Source organism: Mastacembelus armatus, chromosome 22 (assembly GCF_900324485.2).
Source record: "Mastacembelus armatus chromosome 22, fMasArm1.2, whole genome shotgun sequence".
Classification (NCBI taxonomy): Eukaryota; Metazoa; Chordata; class Actinopteri; order Synbranchiformes; family Mastacembelidae; genus Mastacembelus; species Mastacembelus armatus.
In genome coordinates this window covers 1,244,764-1,271,590 of record NC_046654.1, presented here as the reverse complement: position 1 = coordinate 1,271,590, position 26,827 = coordinate 1,244,764, and the positions used below count along the sequence as shown (strand labels likewise).

General features: G+C 46.5%; 2 protein-coding genes across 8 annotated transcripts in view; one reads left to right on the top strand and one right to left on the bottom strand.

Annotated features, from left to right (window-relative positions):
• The window catches only part of esr2b (estrogen receptor 2b), a 34,541-nt gene extending 30,504 nt beyond the window's left edge, over positions 1–4,037 (top strand). For 4 of the 7 annotated variants that reach the window (XM_026294554.2, XM_026294634.2, XM_026294475.2 and 1 more), the window contains exons 9-11: positions 1,749–2,030; positions 2,146–2,223; positions 2,713–4,034. In XM_026294554.2, coding sequence (XP_026150339.1) covers positions 1,749–2,030; positions 2,146–2,223; positions 2,713–2,794 — 442 coding nt within the window. In that variant the 3' untranslated portion in view covers positions 2,795–4,034. Of the gene's footprint in view, positions 1–1,748; positions 2,031–2,145; positions 2,224–2,712 lie in introns of all 7 variants that reach the window. The other 3 variants (XM_026294228.2, XM_026294152.2, XM_026294305.2) reach the window with 3 other exon arrangements.
• The window catches only part of syne2b (spectrin repeat containing, nuclear envelope 2b), a 105,702-nt gene continuing 82,791 nt past the window's right edge, over positions 3,917–26,827 (bottom strand). The window contains exons 108-132 of the mRNA XM_026305251.1: positions 26,644–26,798; positions 26,329–26,476; positions 26,152–26,246; positions 25,782–26,013; positions 24,974–25,168; positions 24,082–24,207; positions 23,095–23,250; positions 21,608–21,766; positions 21,261–21,427; positions 15,730–15,892; positions 13,212–13,399; positions 12,834–12,984; positions 12,366–12,548; positions 11,582–11,719; positions 11,303–11,497; positions 10,797–11,100; positions 9,730–9,866; positions 9,503–9,632; positions 8,991–9,202; positions 8,619–8,810; positions 8,409–8,534; positions 7,875–8,066; positions 7,293–7,346; positions 6,684–6,733; positions 3,917–5,615 (exon numbers count right to left, since the gene is read on the bottom strand). Coding sequence (XP_026161036.1) covers positions 5,405–5,615; positions 6,684–6,733; positions 7,293–7,346; positions 7,875–8,066; positions 8,409–8,534; positions 8,619–8,810; positions 8,991–9,202; positions 9,503–9,632; positions 9,730–9,866; positions 10,797–11,100; positions 11,303–11,497; positions 11,582–11,719; positions 12,366–12,548; positions 12,834–12,984; positions 13,212–13,399; positions 15,730–15,892; positions 21,261–21,427; positions 21,608–21,766; positions 23,095–23,250; positions 24,082–24,207; positions 24,974–25,168; positions 25,782–26,013; positions 26,152–26,246; positions 26,329–26,476; positions 26,644–26,798 — 4,059 coding nt within the window. The 3' untranslated portion in view covers positions 3,917–5,404. The remainder of the gene's footprint in view (positions 5,616–6,683; positions 6,734–7,292; positions 7,347–7,874; positions 8,067–8,408; positions 8,535–8,618; positions 8,811–8,990; positions 9,203–9,502; positions 9,633–9,729; positions 9,867–10,796; positions 11,101–11,302; positions 11,498–11,581; positions 11,720–12,365; positions 12,549–12,833; positions 12,985–13,211; positions 13,400–15,729; positions 15,893–21,260; positions 21,428–21,607; positions 21,767–23,094; positions 23,251–24,081; positions 24,208–24,973; positions 25,169–25,781; positions 26,014–26,151; positions 26,247–26,328; positions 26,477–26,643; positions 26,799–26,827) is intronic.

Genomic DNA, 26,827 nt, shown 5'->3' with positions numbered 1-26,827 from the left:
AACTTTCATTTCTGCCTGCTTTTGCCTTAAGAATGAGCCCATATGGACGACACACCTCTATACATGCAGTACACACTGGGTTTAAACTTTCATTAGAGGTGACAAGTAGTTCCAGCAGTTATTGACTATCAATATTTAACAGGGGAAACACATTAGGACTACTCAAAGTAAATAAATACATCATTGCTGCAAGATATTGATATGTACTTCTTGAAGTATTTCGAATGAGTACAGATAACAGCCTTCTAAAGTTTACAGCTTTCAATCAGATGTATTTAAAGTATTAATCTGACAAGTAACAAGCAGTACTGGAAGAACTCGGATCAATACTGCAGTAAAAGTACCTTATGTGTAAAAAAAAAAAAAAAAACGAAAAGTCCTGCATCCAAAATGCAGTTCACAAGTTCAAAAGTACCATCACCCAAATGTACTTGAAGTATCCAAAGTAAAAGTACTCATTGTGCAGAATGACACATTTCACATGAATGGATCTGATATTATTGGATTCTAATTATTGATTATTATTGTGTTGATCACTTTAATATTGGAGCTGACGTTAACTACCTTATATACTTCTGATTTGAAGTACTTTCCATACCGCTTGGTAGCTGACGTTAACTACCTTATATACTTCTGATTTGAAGTACTTTCCATACCGCTTGGTAGCTGACGTTAACTACCTTATATACTTCTGATTTGAAGTACTTTCCATACCGCTTGGTAGCTGACGTTAACTACCTTATATACTTCTGATTTGAAGTACTTTCCATACCGCTTGGTAGCTGACGTTAACTACCTTATATACTTCTGATTTGAAGTACTTTCCATACCGCTTGGTAGCTGACGTTAACTACCTTATATACTTCTGATTTGAAGTACTTTCCATACCGCTTGGTAGCTGACGTTAACTACCTTATATACTTCTGATTTGAAGTACTTTCCATACCGCTTGGTAGCTGACGTTAACTACCTTATATACTTCTGATTTGAAGTACTTTCCATACCGCTTGGTAGCTGACGTTAACTACCTTATATACTTCTGATTTGAAGTACTTTATATACCGCTGGGTAGCTGACGTTAACTACCTTATATACTTCTGATTTGAAGTACTTTACATACCGCTGGGTAGCTGACGTTAACTAACTTTATATACTTCTAATTTGAAGTACTTTATATACCGCCGGGTAGCTGACGTTGACTACCTTATATACTTCTAATTTGAAGTACTTTATATACCGTTGGGTAGCTGACGTTGACTACCTTATATACTTCTAATTTGAAGTACTTTATATACCGCCGGGTAGCTGACGTTAACTACCTTATATACTTCTAATTTGAAGTACTTTATATACCGCCGGGTAGCTGACGTTAACTACCTTATATACTTCTAATTTGAAGTACTTTATATACTGCTGGGTAGCTGACGTTAACTACCTTATATACTTCTAATTTGAAGTACTTTATATACTGCTGGGTATCTTGGGAATTTCCCACCAGGGATCAATAAAGTTTGATGATCAGACTGTATTTTGTTGGATCCATCTGATCCTGCTCAGATAAACGTAGAGCAGGAAAAAGTCCAAGGTTTGACTCTGACATGTAGTGAAGTCCAAGGATGAAGTAGCAGAAGATGTTTCCTAATACTCCAGTCGTTCTTCAGATACTTTCAGAATAAAAAATAACAGCTGTGTGTGTCTCTGTGTGTGTCTGCTGCCTCAGGTTCACTGTAGTTTGTGTCTCTCTGCAGCAACAAAGGCATGGACCATCTGTCCACCATGAAGAGGAAGAACGTGGTGCTGGTGTACGACCTCCTCCTGGAGATGTTGGACGCCAACACGTCCAGCAGCGGCCAAACGTCGACCTCTCTGAGCTCCAGCACTTACTCTGACCAGCACCAACACCCTACAGCACCGTCTCACCTGCAGCCTGGTCAGAACCACACCGCCGTGCCTCCACATGAGCACACTGGGGCCCCGATCCTGGACCGACACCTGCAGGCCGTGGTGACAGATCACATGGACGACAGCGGGTAAGTTCAAGAGGAGAAACTCCAACACGTTAACTCAAACTAGTAACAGCAGCATGGAATATTGTAATGAAAGCATCGTAGTTGAGAATTTACAACCTCACATCTCCGGTTTTAGGGATTTCCATACTTTAAATGAGTTGAAGAAGGAAAGGATGAAAACAAAGGAAAAAGACAAGAAGAGCAGAAAAAGAAGGTATAAAGGAACAAATGTGATGAAAGAAAGAAAAAAGAGTAGAGAAAAGAAAAAATGAAAGCATAAAAAAGAAAGACAGAAAGAAGACTAGAGATAGAAACTAGGGAAAGAGAAGGATGAATGGAAGGACATATGAAGGAAGGTAGGATGGAAAAACAGTAAGGTGCAAGGAATAAATGAAAGAATGAATATTGAGGAAAAAGAAGTAAAGCGATATTTGATCCAGCAGAAAGAAATGAGACATTTTAAGGAAGCGAGGACTGAGGTCAGGAGGGACAGGAAGGACAGGAAGAAGATGTGGAGAGAGGAAAGGAGGGACTTGAAGTAAAAGAAGGTAGAAAGATTAAAGTTGAAACAAATAATGTCCCATTGGAGCCAAATAAACTAAATGTATTAATATTCAGTCATTTACTTTCTCTTCTGAAATCATCACCTGCAGCCAACAGGCAACATGAACATGCTAAGAGTTTATGTGAACTTTCCTCACAGCTACATCCACCCGGACCACTGGTCCCTGGATGCAGGGGGGTCAGCTGACTACACCGTCCCTGACCAGGTGATGGAGGAGTGACAGGACTGACAGAGACAGACTGGACATTATTGGGTTTCCACCCCCAAAGATCAAGAAAAGGACACACAAAGGGATTTTTAAAAAAAACAAACAAAAAGACGAAGCTGTGGTGAGGTAAAGTCGTTTTCCTCTTGATGAGCCGTTTTTATCCTTTGGGGAAAAGAAGTTTCTCACTCAGTGTTTTATCGTGTGCGTAAATATTTCTCGTGAATGTGCACTACAGCCGGTGTTCCTGAGAACATCCCTGAACCTCTGCCAGTCCGTTTGTGCTCTTTGTTTTTATATGCACTATTTCTATCTTTTTGCACCTTGGTGTTACACCCACAACAAAGCCATTCACAAACCATCTGCAGTGACTTGGGAAGGTGCATGTGGTCAGCACGGTGAACATCGGTCTCCATAAGGGTTGTTCCTACAGCTAAAAAAAAAAAAGAAAAAGCAAAGGGCAGTGTTTTCTATCACATTGGTGTTTTTCTCCTTCGCTAAGACTGTTGTACTGTGGTGTTTGAATCATCCAGGGTTTTTTACTCTTTGTACAAATGTCAGTGGAGTCGGGCAGCGGTGAAATGTGGCCTTTAACCAAAATGACTGTTAGGATTTTTTTTTTTTCTTCATCTGGTTAAACCGAGGTTGAGTTTACACCGTATGATGTGGCACAGATCACAAACTTAAACTGAGACTGAGCTGTATTTAACATGAATCTGTTCAACATTAGCCACCAGCCAATTTTAATACTTACGCTAATGTTAGCCTGCTAACTTTGCCAGTGCAAAAAGCTATCCCAGCAAACACCGTGTGGACAGTTTAGTCACAACGGAAACGTATTTTTATTCGTTATTTATATTAAGGGAGAAAAAAATCTGTTTTTATGAGATAAAGTTGTTTTTCTGAGAAATAGTTGAGCTGTGCCGCTTTTCTCGGTGTGAATTCAGCCTTGGTGCCGAATTATCCTGCCACTGGAACAGACAGACACATGTTCACTCTCTTTCCTGATGTTTGTGGCTTGTACATGCATGAACACAAACAAATATTTGTGTTGGCGTTTTGTGCACAACACGTTTATATGTGAAATCTCGTTGAAGTTTTTGCCTGTCAGTACTGTCAGAAAACAACAAAAACAAATCATGGCAAACAGTTTATTGTCAATCAAACCTGACAATCTATACATCCCATAAATAAGAGTTCACAAAATAAACCAAACTCTGCACACGTTGTTTGCTCTTGGCCCTCTGAGTTGAGTTTATGTACAAACTATAGGATCAAACTCTGACTTTCAAATTAAAAGTCCTCTGTAGTATTTAAATTAACATCTTAAATTACTGATATTTAATGATTGTGCATGTACACAGCTACATTCAGTGCCCAAAGGATCATTTACATTCATGTTCTACTCCGAGTGTGGCGTGTTACAGATTTTGACCCCCGGCCTTCACCTGCATGGAAAAAGTGTTTTAAAGCAGCGTCCAGGTAAATCCCACATGTACATTAAAGTATAAAGGATGTTTGGTTTTTTTTTAATAGTTTTACTAATCTTTACGTGTTTCCTGCAGCGTTGTGCTCTGAGGCCAGATCAGACAGCGATGGGTGAGTTCTTCTTAGTTTCCACTGTTTATTGCAGAGCTGAGTGGTTTGTGTTGTGCAGCTAAATGGCAGCGTCTCGTATGTGTCTGCTGCTGTTGGTCTAAACCCACAGCTATTATTGCTGGATTGTTATTAACCACATTTAAAAAAAAAAAAAAAAAAAGCTATGGAGCGTTTTGAAAAGCAGCCAAATCTGAAATATTACTTGATAACTCATAATGCTGGTTAACCGCCAACTCTGAAGCTGAGCAGAGATGGTTGAATCTCACAATGCTGCAGCTAAAGAAGTAAGGAATTAGACCAGAGCTGATGAGGTGGATCTGTTTTGGCAGTTTCATGCTAAAAAGCACTCGACTTTTGAAGTATCATGTTTCTGCTGTGCCCCCTAGTGGTCAGGCTGTCTTAATGCGGCTTTAATCTGAGGGACTGTGGGAACCTCTCAGGTTTAGTTATCTGCTAAAATGCTGAAAACACGTTTAATCAAAAAGTTATTTGTATTTGTTTGTGTCACTAAATACACAATGACACCATTAAAAAGCTGATTATCTGATTGGCTAGAGAAAGGCTTGTCTGCAGGAGTCACTGCCACCATTTTTAAAAAGTCTTTCAGACCCTAAATTCCTTTAAATCAAACAGAAACTAAGCAGATCTTTTTATACTGCCTCTATATGAAAAACAGTAAAAAATAGCTGAAGTAGTAAAAATGTCTAGTGAATGTCTGGATGCTTTGGTAGTGAGTGTCCAAACCTCAGACCACACGATATTAAACATACAAAACAGGTAGCAAAATAAATCTTGGAACTTTTTTTGACTTTTGGACGTTAACTGGCAAAATCTGCATCATATAATAATCACAAGACTTTAACTATTAGTGGGTTTTTTTTATACAAGTGTGGAGCTCCAGGCAATAAATAATGAAATACACCAATAAAAGTTGAGACAGGATGTGTTGAGCTTGTTTTGGATTTCAGCCTCACATGGGTGGTTTCTTATTTTCAGTGCTCGGCCCCTGAGGGGATCTGGCGGCCTTCACGTGGGCGGAGGGCCGTTGGTGTAGCGCAGCATGGGGTAGAAGGACCGAGCGAAGTTATTGGACAAGGTGCAGCTGTAGTCCTGTTCAGAAAGGGGCACCAGGCAGGCCAGGACCAGCAGCATGAAGAAGAGCAAGTGCAGGGGGAAGGCAGCGCGTAGAACCCGGTAGAAGAAGGGTCGGCGTGAGGACACGTCCCTCCTCTCCTCCCTGCAGGTGAAGTTTGATCTTTATAGATTATAGGCTCATTGGTGTTTTAGACAAATGATTTTCAGAGGGTCTTTCTAAGCTGATCGCCTCCTGCCTGGAGCTCTGCACTGACTTGGTCAGTTTATTAGGGACACCAAGCTCAAACCTCACTGAGAAGTCTGCAGTGACTCCTCCTCCATGAAGGTGACAATGTTCAGATGGTTTCAGAGCTGTAGTTTGTTGTGCTGTGGGTTTTTAACACTGACAGGTGTTTCTATTATTTTGTCTGGCCAGTTTAAACCAGTGAAGCTAAACCAAATAACAGAAACAGATCTCAGTATAAAGCAGCACAAACATCTGTCAAACAGTCTGAACATTGTCACCTTCATGGAGGAGGAGTCACTGCAGACTTCTCAGTGAGGTGTGAGCTTGGTGTCCCTAATAAACTGACCAAGTCAGTGCAGAGCTCCAGGCAGGAGGCGATCAGCTTAGAAACACCCTCTGAAAATCATTTGGTGTAAAATGACCTGCAGGGTTTTTGTCTGCCCACAGATGATACTTTCCCAGAAATACTCAGCGTGTTGTAAACTGTGTGTGTTTGTGCATTAAATAAACCAGATGTGTTAAAGTGACTTGTACGAGTGTTTCTGTAAAGAGAAGCTGCCTGCAGCTCCTACAGCTGCTCATTCTCTCTAATGACAGTATTTAACAGTCTCCATCCTCCAGTTGCCTCTGCTCACACTTGACGTGTGTCAGTCTCTGGCCTGGTTCAGCTTATTGGTCTGTGCAGTAGCTGTAGCTCAGCTGCACTGGGAGACATTTTCTTCTTCATCCAACATATGAGCAGAATATTTGTTAAAGACCCAAACAGCTGGAAGTTTTTACAGCTGCTGGTGCAGCACTTCTAACAAATAAACAGCTCATATATCCCATAATGCAGTGCTGATGTGTTTGTGACTGGACGGCTACAACACAGAGCAATAAAACCAGGCTGGAGACTGACACGTCAGTCACCGTGAGCAGAGGCAGCTCACTGATGGAGAGTGTTAAAAATACTACTAGTATCACTAAATAAAAAAGTGCTCCTACCTGGGTGTGACTGGTTGTCTGACTGGTGCGGTGAGTAGACCCGTCTCCTCCTAAAGACACAGAGCTGTTAGTTATTATTCACTGGTTTGGGTGTGAAGACTGACCATATTATCACTTGTGACAAACGTGACTGAGAATCATCAGGATTTAATGACACAAATACATAAACAAATGCAGTCAGCTGCCTTGTTTCCATGGCAACGTGCACTTCCTGTTTGTTCTAAAAGTTTGTCGGTTCACACGTTTAGTGTGATAACAAGCCCGATCAAACTCAATCTAAATGTTTTCTCACCTGCAGCTCAGGAGCCGTTTTTAGCCAAAATCTGTTTTATGTTTTGAAACTTTGCTCATCAGTCAGTTGTTAAAAACCTGATGATTCTCAGAATAACGAGGTTTGTGTATGTGTATCTTTACTTGGCCTCACCCTGGACAGCTCCAATAGTCTGTTGTACTAATAAACATTTTTACAGCAGTAATTTTACTTGTCGATCTTTTTAACTGAATAAATAACGTGAATATTTACACTCACACTAACAAAACTACTCTGAGATCAAGGCCCTTCAGTCTAACCAGCTGCCTGTGGCAGCAGAGGGAAACATGCAGGCGTACCTTGTGCAGCGGCAGACCGATGCTGTCCACTTCAGAACAGGTGGAGCAGGTTTCCTGAGAGACACGAGATAAACAGACTGTTACTTTCTGTTTTCAGGAACGTTGGTACAACTGAACAATGTGGATGTCATCTCTGATAGAAACATATTTGAACGGATTGTTCAGACGCGACACAACCAGCGTCTTGATTTCTGACTCGGTCTCGACAGGCCAGTATCAGTTCCACTATAGTGAGACAATGAGCTGCAGTGCTGAAGCTCTGGTTTTATCTTATTACAGGAAGTGGCATCAGTTAAAGGCCAAAAGACTCAAATCAAAAGTGAATTAGTTTTGTAATGAATTGTCCTGTTGTCTGATTCTGCACTTTGATACCAGGTGAACTTTCCCTGTAATTATCATCAAATTATGGCATTTTCCAAAACGCATACGTTTAGAAATGTAATTAAAGGCTGATGGGTTGGAAGGTTTTGTCTATAACTTTTTAGTGGAATAGAAAAAAATATTTGGTAAAAATTGTTTTGGTACCAATGAAGCTGCCACTTCCTGATTTCCACCAAAGCAAAGGGCCGAGCGCTGACCTACCATTCGTCCCTGCAGTGCGTGCAGCTCGGCAGCCGCCTGCCGCAGCAGCAGGCGCAGCTTGTTGCTGATGACGTGGACTTTCTCTTTGGCCTCTACGCTGTCGTCTCCGGCCGCCTCCAGGAGGAGCTGAGAGGAGATCTCCTGCAGCGAGGAGACCTGCCGCTGGCGAGCGCACAGTTCGTCCTGCACGGCCTGCAGACGAGACGTATAGTTCAGGGACAGCACAACAATCTGGAATTTTCAGCCTCTTCATAATGAGGAACAGGTTTATATAAGATAATTATATAAGGTTTCCCATCACATCTGGAGCAGGCAGATGGTGAGATAATGATAATCAATAATAATCAATTCCTCTTTCAAATCTTACCAAGTGCAATTGGATTTGTCCTGTGTTCAATCATATCACTGTTTGCAGCTGAAAACCCAAATTACTGATCATTTCCAAGCAGCTTCTTTTCCTCCCAACTCAAGCTTGGAGAATCATTTTTAATGAAACCAGAGGAGCGAATAAACTCCCGACAGTCGTGTGCTCACCGTCAGCGCGTCTCGACGATCCAGCAGCGCCGAGCGGGTCATCGGGCCGCAGCCCTTCGTAGAATGAAGCGTGTTCTCGGCCTGAGCGAGCCACAGCAGCAGAGTGTGCAGCGTCTTGTGAAAGTCCTGAAGAACAACAAGGAGAGGTCAGAGGTCACAGGAGCCGACGCTTGTCGACTTGTTCAAAGGCAGAAAACGCAGCTTTCTGACCTGACACTGCATCAGTGCAGAGTGCAGCTTCCCCTCCCAGCTCTCCAGGCCGCCGCAGGCCTGCGTCCAGCTGTGATTGGCTGAGCCCAGAGCTTCCTCCAGCTCCGCGCTGTCGCCCCGCAGGAACTGACGGCCGCTCAGGTTGATGGAGATCATCAGACTCTTGTAGCTGCTGAAGGTTTTTCGCATGTCCTGAATAAAACAGCAGGAATTCATGAATAAGCTTCAGCAGCAGTGACACAGTTTCACACACAGTCCTGTTATGTTTACATGTGACGTCAGTCTCTGTGCTTTTGTTTTGAAGATGTGGAGCCTGGTTTTCAGCTGGACTCTGAACTAAACCTGCTCTCGGACACGTTTCCGTGCTGGTACCTTGAGTTTTCTGACGTTGACCTCGATGTCTCGGACGCTGGTGGACGGTGCGATCTGCTGCAGCCGCCCCAGCTCTGGCAGCACTCTGCCCAACCAGGAAGTGACGTCACGGAGGTCAGAGTTCAGCTTCTGCCACTGCTCCAGGTCCTGCCTGATGTCCATCTCACTTTGGAACTTTTGTGCTTCTTGCAGCTCCCAGCGCTCGATCACACCTGGGAAAACGAAAAAGGAAGTGATGTCACAGTTGGTCCCAGGGTTTAGTGTGTCTGAAGACGCATCAAGCTGTAACTGTGGATTTAGGTAAAAGTGCCAAGTACAACATCAAATAAATGGCATCGGTTATGGTGCATTGGTGTCTCCCAGGAAACATCTGACCTTCAGGAGTTTTACATCAGCACCGACACAAACGGTAAAATAATAATGACACATTTAAAAGTCAGTGATGAACGAACCAGTAACTTCAGAAAATAATTCAGACATTTGTTTGTCTCTTCTGACGTCGTCTCCTGTACCTGTGCTGGTCTGTTTGTGAGCCGTGCCGCCGCTCAGACCTCCGTCCTCCAGCTCCTCCTCGTCGTTCAGCAGCAGCGTGACTCTCTTCACGCTGTCGATGCTGCCGCTGCACTCCGACATCAGCTTAGCCTGAACACACAGCGTAACAGACACACACACACACCACTTATTTCTCTCATTTGAAGAGACAAACTCACGCACTGAACTTGTGCGTGCTCGTCCTTACGTAGCCCTGCTGGTGGAACGGACTGCTGGTGCCGTGTGTAGGAGACGAGCTCAGGCTCCGGATCATTCCTCTGGGAACTCGTTTCCTCTCCGGAGAGCCGGGTTGGTGCCAGCTGGGAGGGTCGGTCACTGACTTCACTGAGGAAGGGAAGAAAAAAGGTCCAATAAACGTGTGCACATGTAAAATAAAACGAGAGAAAATCGAGAGGAACAAAACCAACAAGATATAGTTTTGTTTGTCATGAATAAAATCCTGATCAGGGTCAACAAAGTGCTGTTGTCACTAAGTGAGGAGTTGCAGAACAGACACAAGGCAGGGAGGGTCTTAAAGGGGACTGACTGAGATCAGGGTGGGGGTGGGATACAGGTGGATGAGTCTGTGGTTGCTAGGAGACGGGATGTGGCTCCATCAGCACACAGTGAAGCAGGAGGCAGAGCCTGCCCGAGTCTGCTTTAACAAACGACCCTGAGCTCTTCACATCAGTAAGAAAGGGCAGAGGTCATGGCTGTGTGACAGCCGCTCTGCTACCATGGTAACGGCACACAACAACGATGCTTCTATGTTAAAAAAGTTTTTTAATAAATACCAAGTTTAACTTAATATTTAGAAGTATTAGCATGACGTGTGAACATCAGTGTGTTCTGGTCACATGACGAGGCGACAGCAGTGACGTATGTCTCAGCAGCAGGAAGATGTAAACCCAGTGCAGCAGTGAAAACTGACTGGGAACACTGGACTGTACTGGACTGTACTCAAAACAAAAACCAACAACATTTTAGTCCATTAACTTTAATTACTGTCTTTTTTAAAAAACTTAAAGATTAAGTTTCTTCTTTCAGACGGTCTTTGGCTAAATTGAATTTCTGCCTTCTAGAAATGTCTTTTTGTCGACGCATGTGGACACGTGGACACTCACTGGGCTCAACGAAGCTTTAGTCACTGTAGTGTGAGCCTGATTTCAAAAACTAAAACAAACCCTCACAGTTTTCAGGAGACAAACTGGTCGAGACACAGAAAAATCTAAACCTTCAGTAAAATGTAAAACATAAAAAGGGCAGAGTCATTACCCGACAGAGCGCTGAAGAAGGTGGCGTCCTCGTCGTCCTCATGTGACGATGATCCTCCTACGTCAACCGTGTGGTCCCACTCCAGCGGGATGGAGTCCACACTGACGGGGGTCTCTCTTCCTGAGCGCTCCAGGGGGGGCACCATCAGGTGGCACACGGCCTGCCGTCCGGCCGGGACGCCGCCTGCTCCTGGGGCTTCCTCCTCTTTCTTCCTCGCCTCCATCCAGGACGTCCCGGTGGTCATATCGGGTGAGTCGTCTGGGTCCGTGTCCCGGTCTGACAGAGTCTTCTCCTCCTCCAGAACCTGCACGTGGACAGAAGAAACACACCGAGCGTCAAAAACAAACGACTGTGGATCAGCATCTGATTTTCCTCTTAAATGAAAGCAGAGCCTGAAAGTACTGATTTATAATCCAGTTCAGTGAAACCTACAGCTCTGACCTTTGCACTGGTCTGATATAAATAATAAACACCGCTGTGTGAAGTGGGATCTGTGTACGACTGACCGGCCGTCTGTTGACCAGGCGGTGGTGGAAGCGGGCCACCCGGCCAAAGACCTCCTGGCAGTACGAGTGCAGCTCCTCCAGCTCGTCCTCTATCAGCACGGCGTCCAGCGGAGCGCTCTTCTGGATCAGGTTCTCCCCAAACACAATCAGGGCGTCGATCTTGTTGGTGTTCAGGGTGATCTCCTGCTGGAACCCCTGTGGAGGAACAGGCCGGGCTTGTAACAGGCAAACAGCAGAGCGAACGCTGGCGTTTCTGCCGAGCGGAGCGTGCACACTTACGTTCAGCTGCCTCATCTTGTCCTCGACGTCGCTCTCGGAGAAGTGCTCCACGTTGGTGAGCTGGAGGTCCATCTCTGTCAGCCACAGCACGATCCCCTCCCGAGTCCCCTCGAAGTCTTCTCTCTGAGAGGTGAAGTGCTGCAGGAGCACAGAGCAGAGACCGCTTTCTTAATTCCACCTATAAAACCGTTTGTTGTCACGAAGGTCCCTCATTAACGTAGGAGACATTTTAGTCCCCAGAGTATCGGACAACCTCGACTCCTCCAAAGATCCAAACATGAGTTTCAACCACAGAACAGTGAATCAAACTAGAGCTGATCTGTGGGGTCTCTAAAGTGACAGAACATTAGCTCCAGACTAAACAGAGCTGCTTTCCTCATTAACAGGGAAGTTAAACAGGTGTAGGAGCAGAATCTTATAATCTCAGTCTGGATTTATTTGCTGTTTGGCTGGGATCGATTTTATTGACCAATGTACTTAAACTTGGTTAAATATGGTTCATAGGGGCTGAGCCTGGTCAATTTAGCACCAACCAGCTGAGTCCCTGCTCACACGCAGCAACACAAACATCGTCCATCTGCTCAGGGCCACACGCCAAACGTGAGGCCTCGTGCGTCGGCACCGTCTGACCTAAATCCAGACTAAGATCAGCTGGGAGGATCAGCCGAGATACGATGTTTGATTTCTGATTTCAGGGCCTTGCAGGTGACGGCAGCTTTCTGGGTAGTTAAACATCCCGGCTCTTCTTGAGCTACTGGCTCCTGACCTCTGACCTCTGTCTCACCTTGAGTCTACGGAGCACAACCGCCACCCTCCTCTGCAGGCTGTCCCACCGCTGGTTCCCCTCGTGCACCATGACTTTCAGCCTGCTGGCGGCGTCAGTTCGGTTCTCGCGGGCCAGGCGGCGGTACTGTTTGTTGACCAGCTCCAGCTGAGTGAGTCGCTCGTGAACTTGCCTCTGGAACGCCTGAGGGAACGAAGAAACAATGAGCGCTGACGGAACCTTTTCCAGTCCGTTTTTGGATCAGAACCTGCATCTTCCTGCTGATGTGCCAAACGTGTGTGTGTGTTGCCATGCAGATGAGGCAGATGAGGACACCTCAGCAGAGTCCAGGTTACCAGACACTAATCTGTGTTCTCTAATCCAGGACACTGCCCCTGAACTACACTCAGAACGGTCGTACGAGAACACACAACTGATGCACTCAAATAATACACACAAACAAGAGAGAGAGGGAGAGAATCATCACACCTCAAACTTCTTGAGCTCCTCTTTGGCGCTGGTGTACAGGACGTTGGCCGAGTCGGGGTTGGCGGCGGTGAGCTCGGCCGCCTTCAGCCAGTCTTCAAAGCGGCAGTAGTCGTCCAGAAACTTACACCAGAGACGCCAGGTCTCCTCAATCCTGAAAACAGCAGCAACATCATTTTTCCTCCACAGCTCCGGCTTCAGTCAGTCTGCAGCTAAACATGGTGACTGTGTGTAACGTGCATCAGGCTGACTCACTGCTTTACAGTCGTTAGTCACCTCCAGGTGTTTGTGGTGCACTGAACCCTGTCAGCATTTATTTTGCCAATTATTTCCCTAAGCTGAGTTAATAAGCTCACGCCGTCTGTCTGCACAGCTGCCCACCTCATTCTCCTCTCCATGGACATGGTGCAGATGTTCCTCCAGCGGCAGTCCAGGCTGCGTGTGGTCTGCTGGATCGAGTCGTTCTCGGCGTCGCCGCCGCAGGCGTCGGTGTCGTGGAGCAGGACGTCGCACAGCGTCAGCACCGAGACCACGCTCTCCGTGTGCTGCTCGATGTCCCGCTGCAGATCCTGCAGGTCGGACGGCACAGAGTCAATTCAGTCACAGACAAACAAACGAGGATCTATAACAGAAAGTCTCCTGGACTCAGACGCAGCTCAGACACTGGACAACAAACACAAAACTACCATCACGACAATATACCACACCAACACAGGTTCAACAGACTGGCCATCATTTAGACCAGCTTTTGGTCCTGAGTCCAGCACATGACCCACCAGTACAACAGTGGACTGGCTGCAGGAGACTGAATGTGAGGGATGTGTGAAGAGCTATGAAGAGCTCTCAGAGCAGAGTATTCAGCCGGGGACTCTGGGGACTGATGTGGGTGTGTACGGCCCCCCCCATCCACACAGGAGCCATTTCACCTGCTAATGAAGGGAGCTGCAGACTCTCTGAGGCAGCCCAGCTCCACACCCCCCCTCACTTTGTCCTTTATTCTGCCTGTCATCCTTCGCTCCTTTATGACTGGAGCCTTTTCTTAACACGCTGTTTCCTTTTCTTCAGACATCTTGGTGTCTGAATTCAAACAGGCAACTCCAGCCCAGTTTGTTCTGAAGATCAGCTACAACTCAGACTTTTATTGTTGAAAGCCTGAAAAGCTCCAATTTACAGCCTGTTAAGCTTAAAATCCAAAGTGCTGCTCAGCCTGGACACATTAATCAAACCTCTTTTTGATTTTCTCACTTCCCTCATTGTTCATGTAAAACAAGCTCCTTCACGACAACACTGCTGGTACCAGCAGCACCCGCCGGTTCTGGACGAGAACAACTTCCCATGCAGCCATTTAGGAACCGTCAGCAGCTTTTAGCAGAGAAAACGCTGAAAAATATGTCAGAAAAGCAAACAAGCTCACAGAAAACATAGAAAAACCACGAGCCTGAGAGCCGGACCAGAACCGACAGGTGGGATTAGAGGAGTTGTTGCCATGGGAACAAGGGGCACTAGACAAAAAAACACACAGCACAGGTAGAAAAGCTGACAACACAAACTTTCTGATTATACTGTGCATTAAATGTGAGCCTGTGTTTTCTGTTTATTTCTATTTATTGTCTGCTGGAAGGTGGAAAAATCATTTCTACAGAAACTCATGTCGTGATCAGTGAACAATCAATCCAACATGAACTTTCTGGATCAGCTCATCAAACCAGCCTGTAAAACTCAAGCTAACAGCCTGTAAAACAGCAGCCGTCCTGAAAACCAAATGAAAATCGTGTCAAACTGTCTCATAAATATTTTCAGTGCATCAGTTTTGTCATGTTGTAAAAAGCTGACGTGTTGACTGGCAGGTCTCTCTCTACTGTTCATTGTTTGCTGTGTCCTGTCGAACATTTTATTTCTCTTCCACCTCTGGGAGCCTTTTCATTTCACAGCTAATTATGACGGTTTTAAAGGCAGTTAGTTTAATACTCATCACGTGTAGATCCTGCTGTTGTTTAATGTGTTTACTCTGTATACGTCCAACCACAGCTGGCAACCCAAACACACAGACAGCCCAGTGCACAGAAAACACCAAATCTAATTCATCTTTCTCCCTGTGAACCTTCGCACCACGACCTTCCTCCATTTGGAAAAGTAGCAGCACATCAGACCAACGGGCCGAAGTCCATTTCCTTTTTTTCAGGCCGCCCTCCACGGCCTGCATTTGCCGTCTCTCAGCCCAGTGTGACAGCCTGCTCCGTCACAAACACCCCGCTGCACCGTGCTGGGATATTACTTTGCAGCACATTATGGTTTGGATCACCGCAGGGTGGCCATAACGCAGAGGGTTTAAAAGCAGCCGCATGTCACCGAGACACTTCCCGCTCTAAAATTCCCTAAAAGAGCCGTGTGGAGTCTCCTCCCAAAGCAGAGCCTCCATTCTTCTCTGTGCAGGTTTTAAATGGCTTTCTAAAACTCTTTCTCTTGGACCTGGAAGGCGTCTGAGCCCAGCGTGGACAAAGCTCAACCTTTCCTCACAATAAACTCTGAGTCTCTCACTGTTCCTCCCCTCAGAAACATCAGTCTTCTTTTATGCTCCGATGATTTTACCTTCGTTTCTCTCATTTCTACCAAACCGACGAGACAGTTTCTAAATTCATTTAAAACTGAACTGATGCAAAGAGAGAGGAGGGCACACAAAAACATGTATGTCAGGTTGATTGGTGACTCTAAATTGCCCATAGGAGTGAGTGTGAGTGTGTGAGGTTGTTTGTCTCTATGTGGCCCTGTGATGGACTGGGGACCTGTCCAGGGTGGACCCCTGCCTTTCACCCAGAGAGAGCTGGGATAGGCTCCAGCTGATCCCTGGGACCCTGGTTAGGACTAAGGGGGTCTAGATGATGGATGGATGTTGACTCACCTGCTGCTCAGCCAGTTTCCTCTGAATCTCGTCGCTGTGGCAGACGCTGTAGACGACCGGCTTAGCCAGCTCCGCCTCGATGCGAGACAGCCACGTCCGCAGGTTGCTCATGTTCTTATCGAGCTGCTGCACCGTCACCAGCGTCTCCTTCAGCTTCCTCACCCTGTGGACAGGAAGAGTCGTGTTACAGAAGCTGCTGTGCACTGGATCCCAGTGTCATACAAAGTTCCTGTTTTATCTGTCTCACATTAGGGCAGAAAGCCAGAATGGGACAGTGAGAAGTGACCCACCGGTCCAGGGGTCAGTCCAGTTCATTATTGTTGAAAACAAAACATTCCTGCTCCCACATTTGTTTTGTTAGATTCCCTCTAATGGAAAGTACCTTTGGTCTGTGGAGGACAAACCCTGGAAGAACCACACAGCTTCAAACTGATCACAAAAACAAAATGCAGCTCTGTGTATTGGGCTCAGACAGTCACAGCCTCACATGCTAACATGCTAACATACATGTCGACGGTATTTAACGTATGTTAACGTGACCAGACGGCATTTAAGAAACGACTGTTTAGAGCTAAGACTTTGCTCAGATGTTTCTCTGGAGGAATTAAAGCTTTAAAATGACGTTTGTTGCTTCAGTGTCTCCTCGTTTTAAGTTGGTGAAAATAAAGTGTTATGATGATAAACTGTGTTTTGAAAGGCAGAGAGTGGTTCTCTGATGGTTCTGTCTAACTGAGCCGGCACAGCAGGACTGAACAGTACTGGACCGACTGCTCCTGTTCTGTTTCTGGGTTGTGAGGATGTGGCAGCATAGAGGGGCGGAGAGCAGCGTCGGTGACATCAGAAACATGCTGCTGTGATCGTGGACAGACATTTAAAGGTTCAGTGCATCCACACACACACACACACCTGCTGAGCATGCTGCCACCATGCATAAACACACACACACACACACACACACACGAGACAACAGGAGCTGAACTGAATTCGCTCTAAAAGACTTTCTACATGCCTGCACTGACAAAGCCCAGCCCATCCCCCTTCATTCCTGCTCCATTTCTCCTGCTGCTGCTGCTGCTGCTGCTTCTCCTCCGTATCAAAGCAAAACACCCGATCTGTTCCCCTGCACCCGTCTGCCTCCTGAGCCTCACGTTGGTCGGCCCACGGTGGGATCAGGCTGAGAAATACTTACAGACCGGTGAGGAGGCTACTCCGCGGTGATGGTTCATCCGCTAGAAAGCACTTCCCACCCCCCAACCCCTCTCTCCCTCCTCTGCAGTCCGCCTGCTCCCTCCTCCTCCTCCCTTCTCTCCTCCTGTTCCAGCATCTACAAACAGCTGGATGCAGGAACAGGTTCACTCAGGATACTAAATATCTAATAACACGTGACTGACTGATTGATCTATTTCACTTCCAATAACCTGATTCAGCTTTTAGCTCCATAAAATATTGAAAAACGATCAGCGCAGCTTAACAAAGTTAGGTTTGTTTTCCATCCAACAGTCCAAAAACTCCAAATACTGAATTTAAAATTTAAATAAAAAGAAGAAAATCAACAACTTTTCCTTATTGCACATTTACAGAACATCTGAATAATTTCTGGTAAACCTGTGGTGAAACAATATTTCTGCCTCAGGGCTCCTGAAACAGCTACACCAGGTGGTGGTGTGGATCTTTAACGTAAAGCTGTGTGTGGCGGATTGATTATGAAAGTTACACAGCAGGGACTCAGATCTGGACAAGTCACACAGCACCAAACTATCAACCATGTCTAAGCACAGAAGCTCATTAAAGTGGGTCTGGGCCTTTAGCAGATTACTGGTGCAGCTGTTTCTGGACACAACCTGGGACATTAAAGCCACCAGGACTGGAGCTGCTGACACAGACAGACTCAGCAGGAAACCTCAGACTGGCAAACCTCCATCTGCCACATTCTTCCATTTCCACTAAGCCAGAGCACTAAGAGCAAGACATATATTACAGGGCTGAAGGACGAAGACTGGCTAAGGCTCCAACAGGTGGAGGAGGAAGAATGACGAGTAAATACACAGAAAGGCTGAAAGAAAGAAAACACAAAAGTAAATCTAAAGTGCCTTCCAGGAAGCATACTCTACCTAACACTGGCATTTGTTATGCAAATCTTTGTTGTGGCTTTTATTTTGAAAAAGGCCAGAGAGCCCACATATGATCGGACACCTGCTGGTGAGGGAGACGTAATGTTCAGCTAAAAGTCGTCATGACAGTGAGGAAGGAAAAAGTGGACAGAAGTACACAAACACGTGACACGTTAAACTCTCTGCATCTCACAAACACTTGTTTGTGTGACAAATCACCACGGTAACAACAGCAAAACGCTTTGCATCATCACCATGACAACCAGGTCAGTGAAACTGAAAGCCAAGTCTGCGCTTTTATCTCCTTTTACACTCGGTGTCAAACAACATGACACTGACGCTTGGAACAAAAACCCTGTGACGAGCACAGACGTGCATTTGCACCAGGTGTGAGGAGACGACGGATGAGGCAGCAGGAGAGCAGGGAGACAAACATCTGCCTCGCATGCATCTTATCCAGACAAAGAGGAGAGAGGACGGCGGCACAAAGGCTGGTGTCAGCAGAGAGCAGCTGCTGGGCAGGGTGACGGAGCACCCAGTTTGTTTTGGGGGACAAAGGCAAGCAGCGCACCAGTGTCAACGCTTCTAATCCCCCAGCAAGTCAAACCTCAGCAGTCATCCTACTAACTTAGTGAGGCGAGACGCAGACAAAGGCCGAGGGATGCTGCAGTCATCACTGACTCCGAATCAGCTCCTCCTCAACTCCGGCACAGCTTATCCAAACATGTGACACAGCAGTGCAGGCCTGTGGCAATGGACCAACCAGGCACCGCTACTTCTCACTTAGGGCCATGTTTTTATTGCTGGTGAAGATGGTCACAGTTCATGAGTTACAACTCAGTTATCTCATTTCACCCTAAACCTGCACCACGATCCTGGTCCCTGTGGGTCTGAGGTGTGTCCTCCAGGATCTGATGGATGTGTTAATGGTTCATGACCAAGCTAAGCAGCTTGTAAAGACACTCCCCATGTTGATCTGCTTAGAGGGTTTTCACCCCCTCGCTCCAGTCTGCATTATTAGACCCTGAGCCTCCAACCACACAACAGCTTCTGGCCGGTGCACTCATATGATACAGTACATAAACACATGCACACACATAAACATCACCAGCATGAAGGAGGATTTACTGCAGGACTGTAGCTGCAGCAAACAGAACCAGGTCCATAAAGGATTTTGTCTCCCTAAGAACTGGACTGGGAGCCCAGACCTCAACACGTCCAACACCTGCGGGACAAACTGGAACACCGAGAGCGAGCAGGTTTTTTCTGACCAATCGGGGACAGGTGTTTTCTGTGGCTGTCAGACTGAGACACACGTCGACTGCACATTCCATCACAGCCATGAGGCTCGTGCCACATCACCAGGCTTAGCCCAGTAATGCAGGTCAGTCCCTGAGGGGACGGGGGGGAGGAGAGCAGATCCATTATTGTGGGTCATGCTCCCTCTCCAATCCGGTCCCTGGGTATTGTTTAAGACACACACAGATCCGTCAGTCACAATAAAAACCCGCCCACTCGCACGCCATGAACCACGTCTGGGCCTAAATGGACTTTGCTAAGTTCATTCCTCCTCTTGTAGACAAGAAATGGGGTAGTGTGAAACTGAACAGCCCTCCTGATGTGTATTAATGTTTTGGAATAAACACTCCCAACATCACACGATGACAAATGACATATCAGTCATGATACATCAACCACGTTAGAAAATAACTGCACCCATCAGTTAGAAAAACAACATTTATTAAGACGAACTTCAAAAAAAGAAAACATTAGCTAATGCCTGAGCAGAGACAGAGGAGTCAGGGTCATTAGACAGTCGCCATATGGCAGGTCTAAGTTACCTCCATCCCCCACCTGCACTGGCTCAACCCATCTGGCACCACTGTGGTTCAGTGGGACTCACTTCAGGTCAGCTTGCCCCGATTTTCTGCGAGACGGTTTTTTTAGCACGTCGTCTGCTAAACCGTCCTTCCACCATCACCACACAGGCACTTATCCACGCCAGAGGTCAATCGTCAGTCAGCAGGTTCGCCGCTGAGATCAACCTTGTTAGTGGAGCGAACACAATCATCCAGAAAAGCAGAACATTTAAACTAAAGCAGACTGTAGGAAGTTAAATAATGAAGCACATGGTCTAAACAACATCTCATCCATGACGTGTTCACTTCTCAAAACTCATGAATTTACTCAGCGAATGAGGCATTTTCATCTAATCAGCGGAGGAATAAAAGGACTGACAGGTATGTGCCGTGCAGAAACACCAACGAGTCACACCGAAGCACAAACACGGAGGAAAAAGGCAAAAACAGAAACTTGATTTGCAAAAAGTTCATTTTCAGGACTGTCCTCGTCACAGCACCGAGCCAGAAAGATTAGCAGCCACCATGAATGAAGCTAACGAGGATCCACCACCTGAAGAGGTTACACTTCAGGAAATCAACATTTGGTGCAGCAGGACGCAGTGTGTCCGACAATCCACTGACTGGCCAGGTGCTCAGAGGTGAAGCAGGATTGGACCCTCACAAGTCTGTGCTGTGGTCAGTGGGTTCACCCCCCTCACTCCACAATGCAGCTCACGTAGAGCAGCAGTGAAGTGGCACTAAGCTTCATGGAGCTACCGCTCGTCTCTGCGCTGAAATCAGATTTGCATGTATGGATTAATAATAATAATAATAATATCTGCTCTAATCTGCAGCCGCAGCAGAACAGCAGCTGTGCTCAGAGGAAACATTAAGGTAAAGCTGCACACACACACGCGTTTGCACTTCATAACAACCTGTGATGGCAGAAGAAAAAATCAACAGGTTCTGTGAAAAACATTTGTGAGGTAGCAAAAAGTGATTTTGCAGTGTAGACATGGAGCACATAGAATGAGTATTTCTCTTGGTCTGCTCACCCTGAGCCAGAGGCTGCTGTTGCTGTTTCAGCTTCAGTTTGCACGTAAACAAGCAGTAAACACTTTTCCAGAGCTTTCAACCAAACCTCAGGTGTTCGACTGTCTGACCAACCACAGGCTGAGGGACTTTACTATCCTGAGCCAAAATGTTCTGTTTCCATTCTGTGTTTCTCACCACAATGCCTTGCATGGATCCTCCAGGTGTGGAGTATGTTTACTTCTTCACAAAACACCGTCAAAGTCGAGTTCTTAAGAGTTTTACACAGACTTTTGTTTGCTTCCATGTGGGCCAACCTACACTCGTCTTCTTCTGTGCCTGAGCTGGTGCACTGCAGCGTGTCTTTGCTCATGACTGCCACCTGCAGCTCAGTGCAGTAGGACGACTCCACTGAGGATCTACATTTAAATCAGCCCGATGGTCTCACACTCCACATAAAAACCTGAGAGCTCATGAAATAGCTGCTGAAATGAAACCTGGTGTTGGATCTACTCCCTCTGTCCTTCTGTCCTCCCTGTGTTCCTACCTGGCCTCTATGTGGTCGAACAGATGCCGCCAGCGGTCATTGATGTCCTTCAGCTTGTCGTTGATCTCCGTCTCTTTCGTCTTGTTGCTGGCGGTGATGAGCTGTTCGCCAAGTTGCTTCAGATGAGTTTTGTTCTCACTGAACAGGTTGATCTCCTCCATACAGTCCTGGTTGAGGAACAGAGAACACAAAGGAAGGAATAAATGTACGTCACCCCACATTTCCCACAGCAGTGACGCTACAGGCTTAGTCATTTATCTGCAGTGACGTAAGTGATGGGGCAGGGTCGGTTAAATTAAAATTTACTTTGATTAACTTTGATCACGTTAGAAGAAAAGACCTCCTACCTTCTTCAGTTTCTCCACCATCTCCTCGATGTTCAGGTCGGAGTTGTGCGCCACCTTATTCTCCATCTGGGTCAGCCACTCACACAGCTCCTTGTTCTTCTCGTTGAAGATGATCCACGCGTTGAGGCGGTCGGCGATCTCCTGTTTACGCAGAGACACCTGACACACACAGGATTGGAAGGCTTATAAGATCCTTAGCTCTGTAACTACAGCTTATTATTACTGCTACTCATGCAGCTGCTGCTTGACATCACTTTAATTCAAGCCATGAGTCATTTACTCAAAGCTCCTGAAACAGCACAGATCTGGAGTCATGCGAGTGTGTTCATACGATCAGATCCTCACATTCACAGTTCATCGCTCTGAGGTCTTCAGGCTGCTGAAGGCAGTAACGCATCATCAGATCCAGCTGCAGAGTCTTGTTTACTGGTAATTCACCAGTAAAACACAGCTGCAGACAGGACACATCCACAATCCAAACTATTACTGAAACCTACTGATAGTCTGTGTTGTATCTCCAGGTTTTCTTGTTTAGGGACATGAGTTCCTGTCTGACGGAGCCAGGTGACTCCTCAGGCACATGAATGGGATGAGAACAATATTGTGACATGACTCCACAGACCTACTGCAGTGACAACCAGAGACATTTGTGAACAGTTCCTGCAGTTTTCTGAGATTTCCACTGGTTTTTATGGGGATACACACTTTCTCTGGGTGTGAGCTCATCATGTGACCCACAAGTTCAACTATCCTGGTGCTGCTCCTGGACTCTAGCTGAAAAACACACTCCCACAGGCCAAAGGTCAGTTTGACTGGGAGCTATAAATACACCAACAGTGAAGAGTGAAAGTCAGCGTCTGCACCTCCCCCAAGCTCATTTTAATACAAAAGCTGTTCTTCCCGAAGCCTCTCGGCTCTCTACAACATCTCCCTCCTGTCACCATCTGTTCCCACCAAGCCCCTCACCCCATCGCAGCCCCCGCCCAAACCTGTTGTTCGCTTCAGAAAGGACTCCCAAGATTTATGAACTCATTAAAGCCTTAGACCCAACGCTGACGACTGGAAAACCCCAAAGACGCCGTGGTAAAACACACACAATGACATGTAGTGCAGCAGACACACACCTCAGCTGACTGCTCTCTGCAACAACACACTCCTGGAGCAGTTTGACTGACCTGCTCTGTCCAAAACACACACAACCAAAACACAAAGTGACGACTGTCTGGGCTCTGCTGGTTACGCACCTTAACTCTGTCCCATATTTCCAATAACTGGGGAACAAACCGGTACAGAGCATAACTTGAGGTAATTTCCAGTAAAAGTCAGGACTGAGGGAAATAAAGAAACTGCTGCGTGTGTTTTATAGAATGATACAGTAAAATACAGGCAGGTAACCAGCACCAGCAGGTTATTTCAGTGAAATGTTGGTGCTGGGCGGGATGAGGACCAGCTACAGGAGTTCAAAGTGTCAAATCCGGCTCACTGACCTTGAGGCAGAGCTCCTCCCACTGACAGTGCAGGTGCTCCACCTGCTCCTCCAGCAGCAGGACATCGTCTGCGATGATGTACTGGGACAGATCCGTCTTCATGGCGCTCAGCTCCTTCAGGCTCTCAGCCCAGTCCTCCAGGGAGTCCTCGTTCTCCTGCATACCACAACACACCGACCACAACAAAGTGTCAGGGACCCCCTCCAGCTCGCTCCCTCACAGCTACTCCCTAATGGCTCATCCCCTTTCTCTGCCTCAGGCACTCTCTCTCTCTCTCTCTCTCTCTCTCCGCCCAGAGAGGATTATGGGCCACAGGCTGCAGGCCGGGCCAGGGGGGCGGTGACAGCAGAGGGGGAGGGGACTGAAGGAGAGGGGGAGGATAAAGGCTCTGATGGGAGGAGTCCAACCTGTTTCCCTCCTGGGACTTTATGAGTTTCCCTCCAAACACCTGTGTGTTGGCGGTTCGTCCACTGCCCCCTGTGACCTTTGCTCTGTGTTAATTCCAGCTTTTACTTCAAAATAAAATGAATATGTATTCTAACTTATACCTATCAACAGATATCATGGTGATTATGGACCATATGCTCAGGAACTGATGCTTGTCCACAGGTGAGATGATGAGGTTCATATTGGCCTGTTACTCGGCCAGCAGGACCCTTAGCTTAGTCTAAAATTACTAAGCAGCTTACAGACTCACTATAAATGACACTTTGTTGGATCAAAACAGTAGAGAACATTACGTTGTGCTTTAACACGGGGTTCAGGAGTAACTTTTCCACCTTTTTTATTTATCTCTTTACACTGTGGATACGTCTCAGTGTCAGAGCTGAACTACAGGCTGAAATAATCCTACAGAGCCTGATGTAATTAAAAATAATTAGCAGTGTCAGGCCACTGGCTGCCTCCACGGTGAAGGTTTTAACTCGTGGACGTTTTACAGTAAATGGAGATGGGACAGTCTGTGTGACCTGGTGTCTGCAGATGTACCTGGTTGAGTTTCTCTGCACTCTGCAGCTCGTCGTCCCACTCCGGCATCGGTCGGTTCAGTCTGGTCTTCACGTCCTTCAGCTGCAGCGTGCTGTCTGCGAGTCTGGCCTCACAGCGCTCCCAGTTCTGAGACACAGCAAAAAAAAAAAGGTTGTATTGATCACACACATCAAAGCAGTGGGGGTGGCTGAAACGCTGATTGGAAACCATCACAGCCTTTTGTCTTTGCCTTCCTAAACATGTCCTCTGTCATTAATCAGAGCAGATTGGATTAAGGTGCCAACAGAAACCAGCAGAGGAAACGGGGACAGATGGAGGACTGAGGATCCAGGTGTCTCTACAGTCAGACAGGACAAGAATAAATAAAACTTGTGAATCAACCTGCAGCTGATTCATGGCACCAATGAGGAAACACTGAGGAGCGTCTACTTCCTGCTGCTACACTGACTTTAACAAGTCGATTTGTTCACCTTTGGATTTATACGTTGACACTAGTTACCAAAAATAAATCAGCAGTTAGAGATTATTGAGCTCTACACTCCTCCATACACCAGTCACATTTCTACTGTATATTTAAATAGATATTTTCACATTTCCACCTCTGTCAGGTCACAGCAGCAGCAGCAGTTTCTGGATGTTTTGTTCGATTTTTCTTCAGTGATATTGGATTTTTTTCTGCAGTGCATGATCTCAGTTAAATATAATGGTACAATATCAGCACGAGACATTTAAATATCATGGATGTAAATCTAAAACCAGTGTTATACATAACAGAAAAATCTTTCTGTGAGGGTAGAACCAGAAAATATTCCATGTTTTTCTTGCAGCAGCCCATAAAGACCATAAAATGTTCCTGGAAGCAGCTGCAGAACTACAGGATGTGTAAAAGCACCTTGACAATGGCCTCTGTGAGATCCATCCTACGGCCCAGCAGGCTGTGGAGGCTGTCCCACTCCTCCTGCAGGGTTCCCAGATCCATCTGCAGCTGAGTCTGGGTCTCCTCGTCCCCCATGGAGAAGAGCTGTCGGCCGAGCTCCAGAGTGTGGATGAAGCTGCACTGATACCTCTGGAACAGCAGCTCTGTGTGCTGAGGAACGACAGTGAGGGGGAGAAGAAGGTTCAGGAGATTTTACAGAAGGAACAAGGCTGAAAGAGAAACACCAGAAAGCTGATTCGTCGTGCTGTGGTTTAAAAAAGAAATCCAGGTCAGGACACACCGGCTGCTTTTATTGAGGAGGAGCTATCAAAGTTATCTCTCTTATTGCATCTTCACTCAAATCAATCTCCTTTCATGGTAATCAAACACTCAGTGAGGAGACTCTTTTTCTTAGGGTGTAAATGTAATCAACACAGCCGTCTCTTGGTCTTTAATCTTAAATCAGCCCCAGGCTCAGTGTGTGTGTGTGTGTGTGTGTGTGTCAGTGGTAAAGTAATCAGTACGGACAGAAACTATGATAAGCAGAGACATATCTCTGAAAAAACCACGACTGGACATTAAGTCATTTCTCCCTTAACACATCTTCAACACATGATGAGGATGTTTTCATTTTCAGGTGTGATCTGATGCCTTTATATATAAAATATTATCATTGTTTCAATAAACAGTCCGATCTATAATCCAGGGGTCAGTTAGTAAAGTCTAAGCTATAAACTAAAGGTTTAAAGTCTGTAATTTCCTCAACATTCAACGTGCGTCTCACCAGCAGGTCCTGCAGGGAGCCTCGGAGCTGCTGCAGGCTGCAGCGGGCCGGTCCGGCGGGGGGGAGGAGGGTCCGTGTGTCCGACAGGAACCTCTGCAGCTTCCTCAGGCTGTGGCTGTAAAGGTGCCAGTTCTTCACCAGCCCGTCCACCAGGGAGCGTCGCTGGTCCGCCCGCTGTACCGCCCCCTGCCAGTGCTCTCTGAGCTGAGCCAGTTTCAGGATGAAGTCGCTCCTGCAAACATTAACAGTCAAACGACCGCAAACAAAAGTAAAAGTTTTAGGTCTTCACCCCCAAAGATCAAATAAAAGCTGTCTGTGCCCGGAGCTCTTTATTTCTCATAACGGAGTTAACTTTACTGGATCTTGGTACCTGTCCTCCACCTCTCCTTTGTGCAGCAGCTGAAGAGCTTCAGAGATGACTGAGTGTAGGATCTGGTGACCAGTGGAGAGCTCTGCCTGGAACCGCTGAAACACCAGAGACACGTCAGGATTATTATGCCTGTGTGTTTGGTTCAGTGTTACCAAGTCCCTCATTGGTGCTTGGTACCTTATGTGTGCAGAGCTGCTGCCTCAGGCCGATGTAAGATCCGGCCACATCCACTGCCAGACCGTCCTCCATCCTCTGCAGGAAGGACGTCCAGCTGTCACACTTCTGCTCAAAGCTCTGCTGCCTCAGCGTCTCGGCCTGCAGCTCACTGCAAAGAGAGGAAGGGTGAGCAACGCTCCATCGACAACAGATCAGGGTTGATGTTTGGTACAGTATACAGTATCTTAACAATGTCTGACTGAAACGGCCTCTAAGACACAGATTTACTCCAACATGCTAATAACACAACTACTTGGACTGAATGTCAGGACTGACCTGCAGGCCTCCTCAGCCTTGGTGGAGGTGTCGGCCCAGCAGCGGTTCAGGCGTTGCAGGCGACGTGCGGCAGTGTCGCCCAGCGTCAGGCTGCAGCTCAGCTCATTCAACACATCCAGGTCAGCAGACAGACCGCTCAGCTCCAGCAGACCAGACTGCAAACATATGGCAGCACGTCACACTC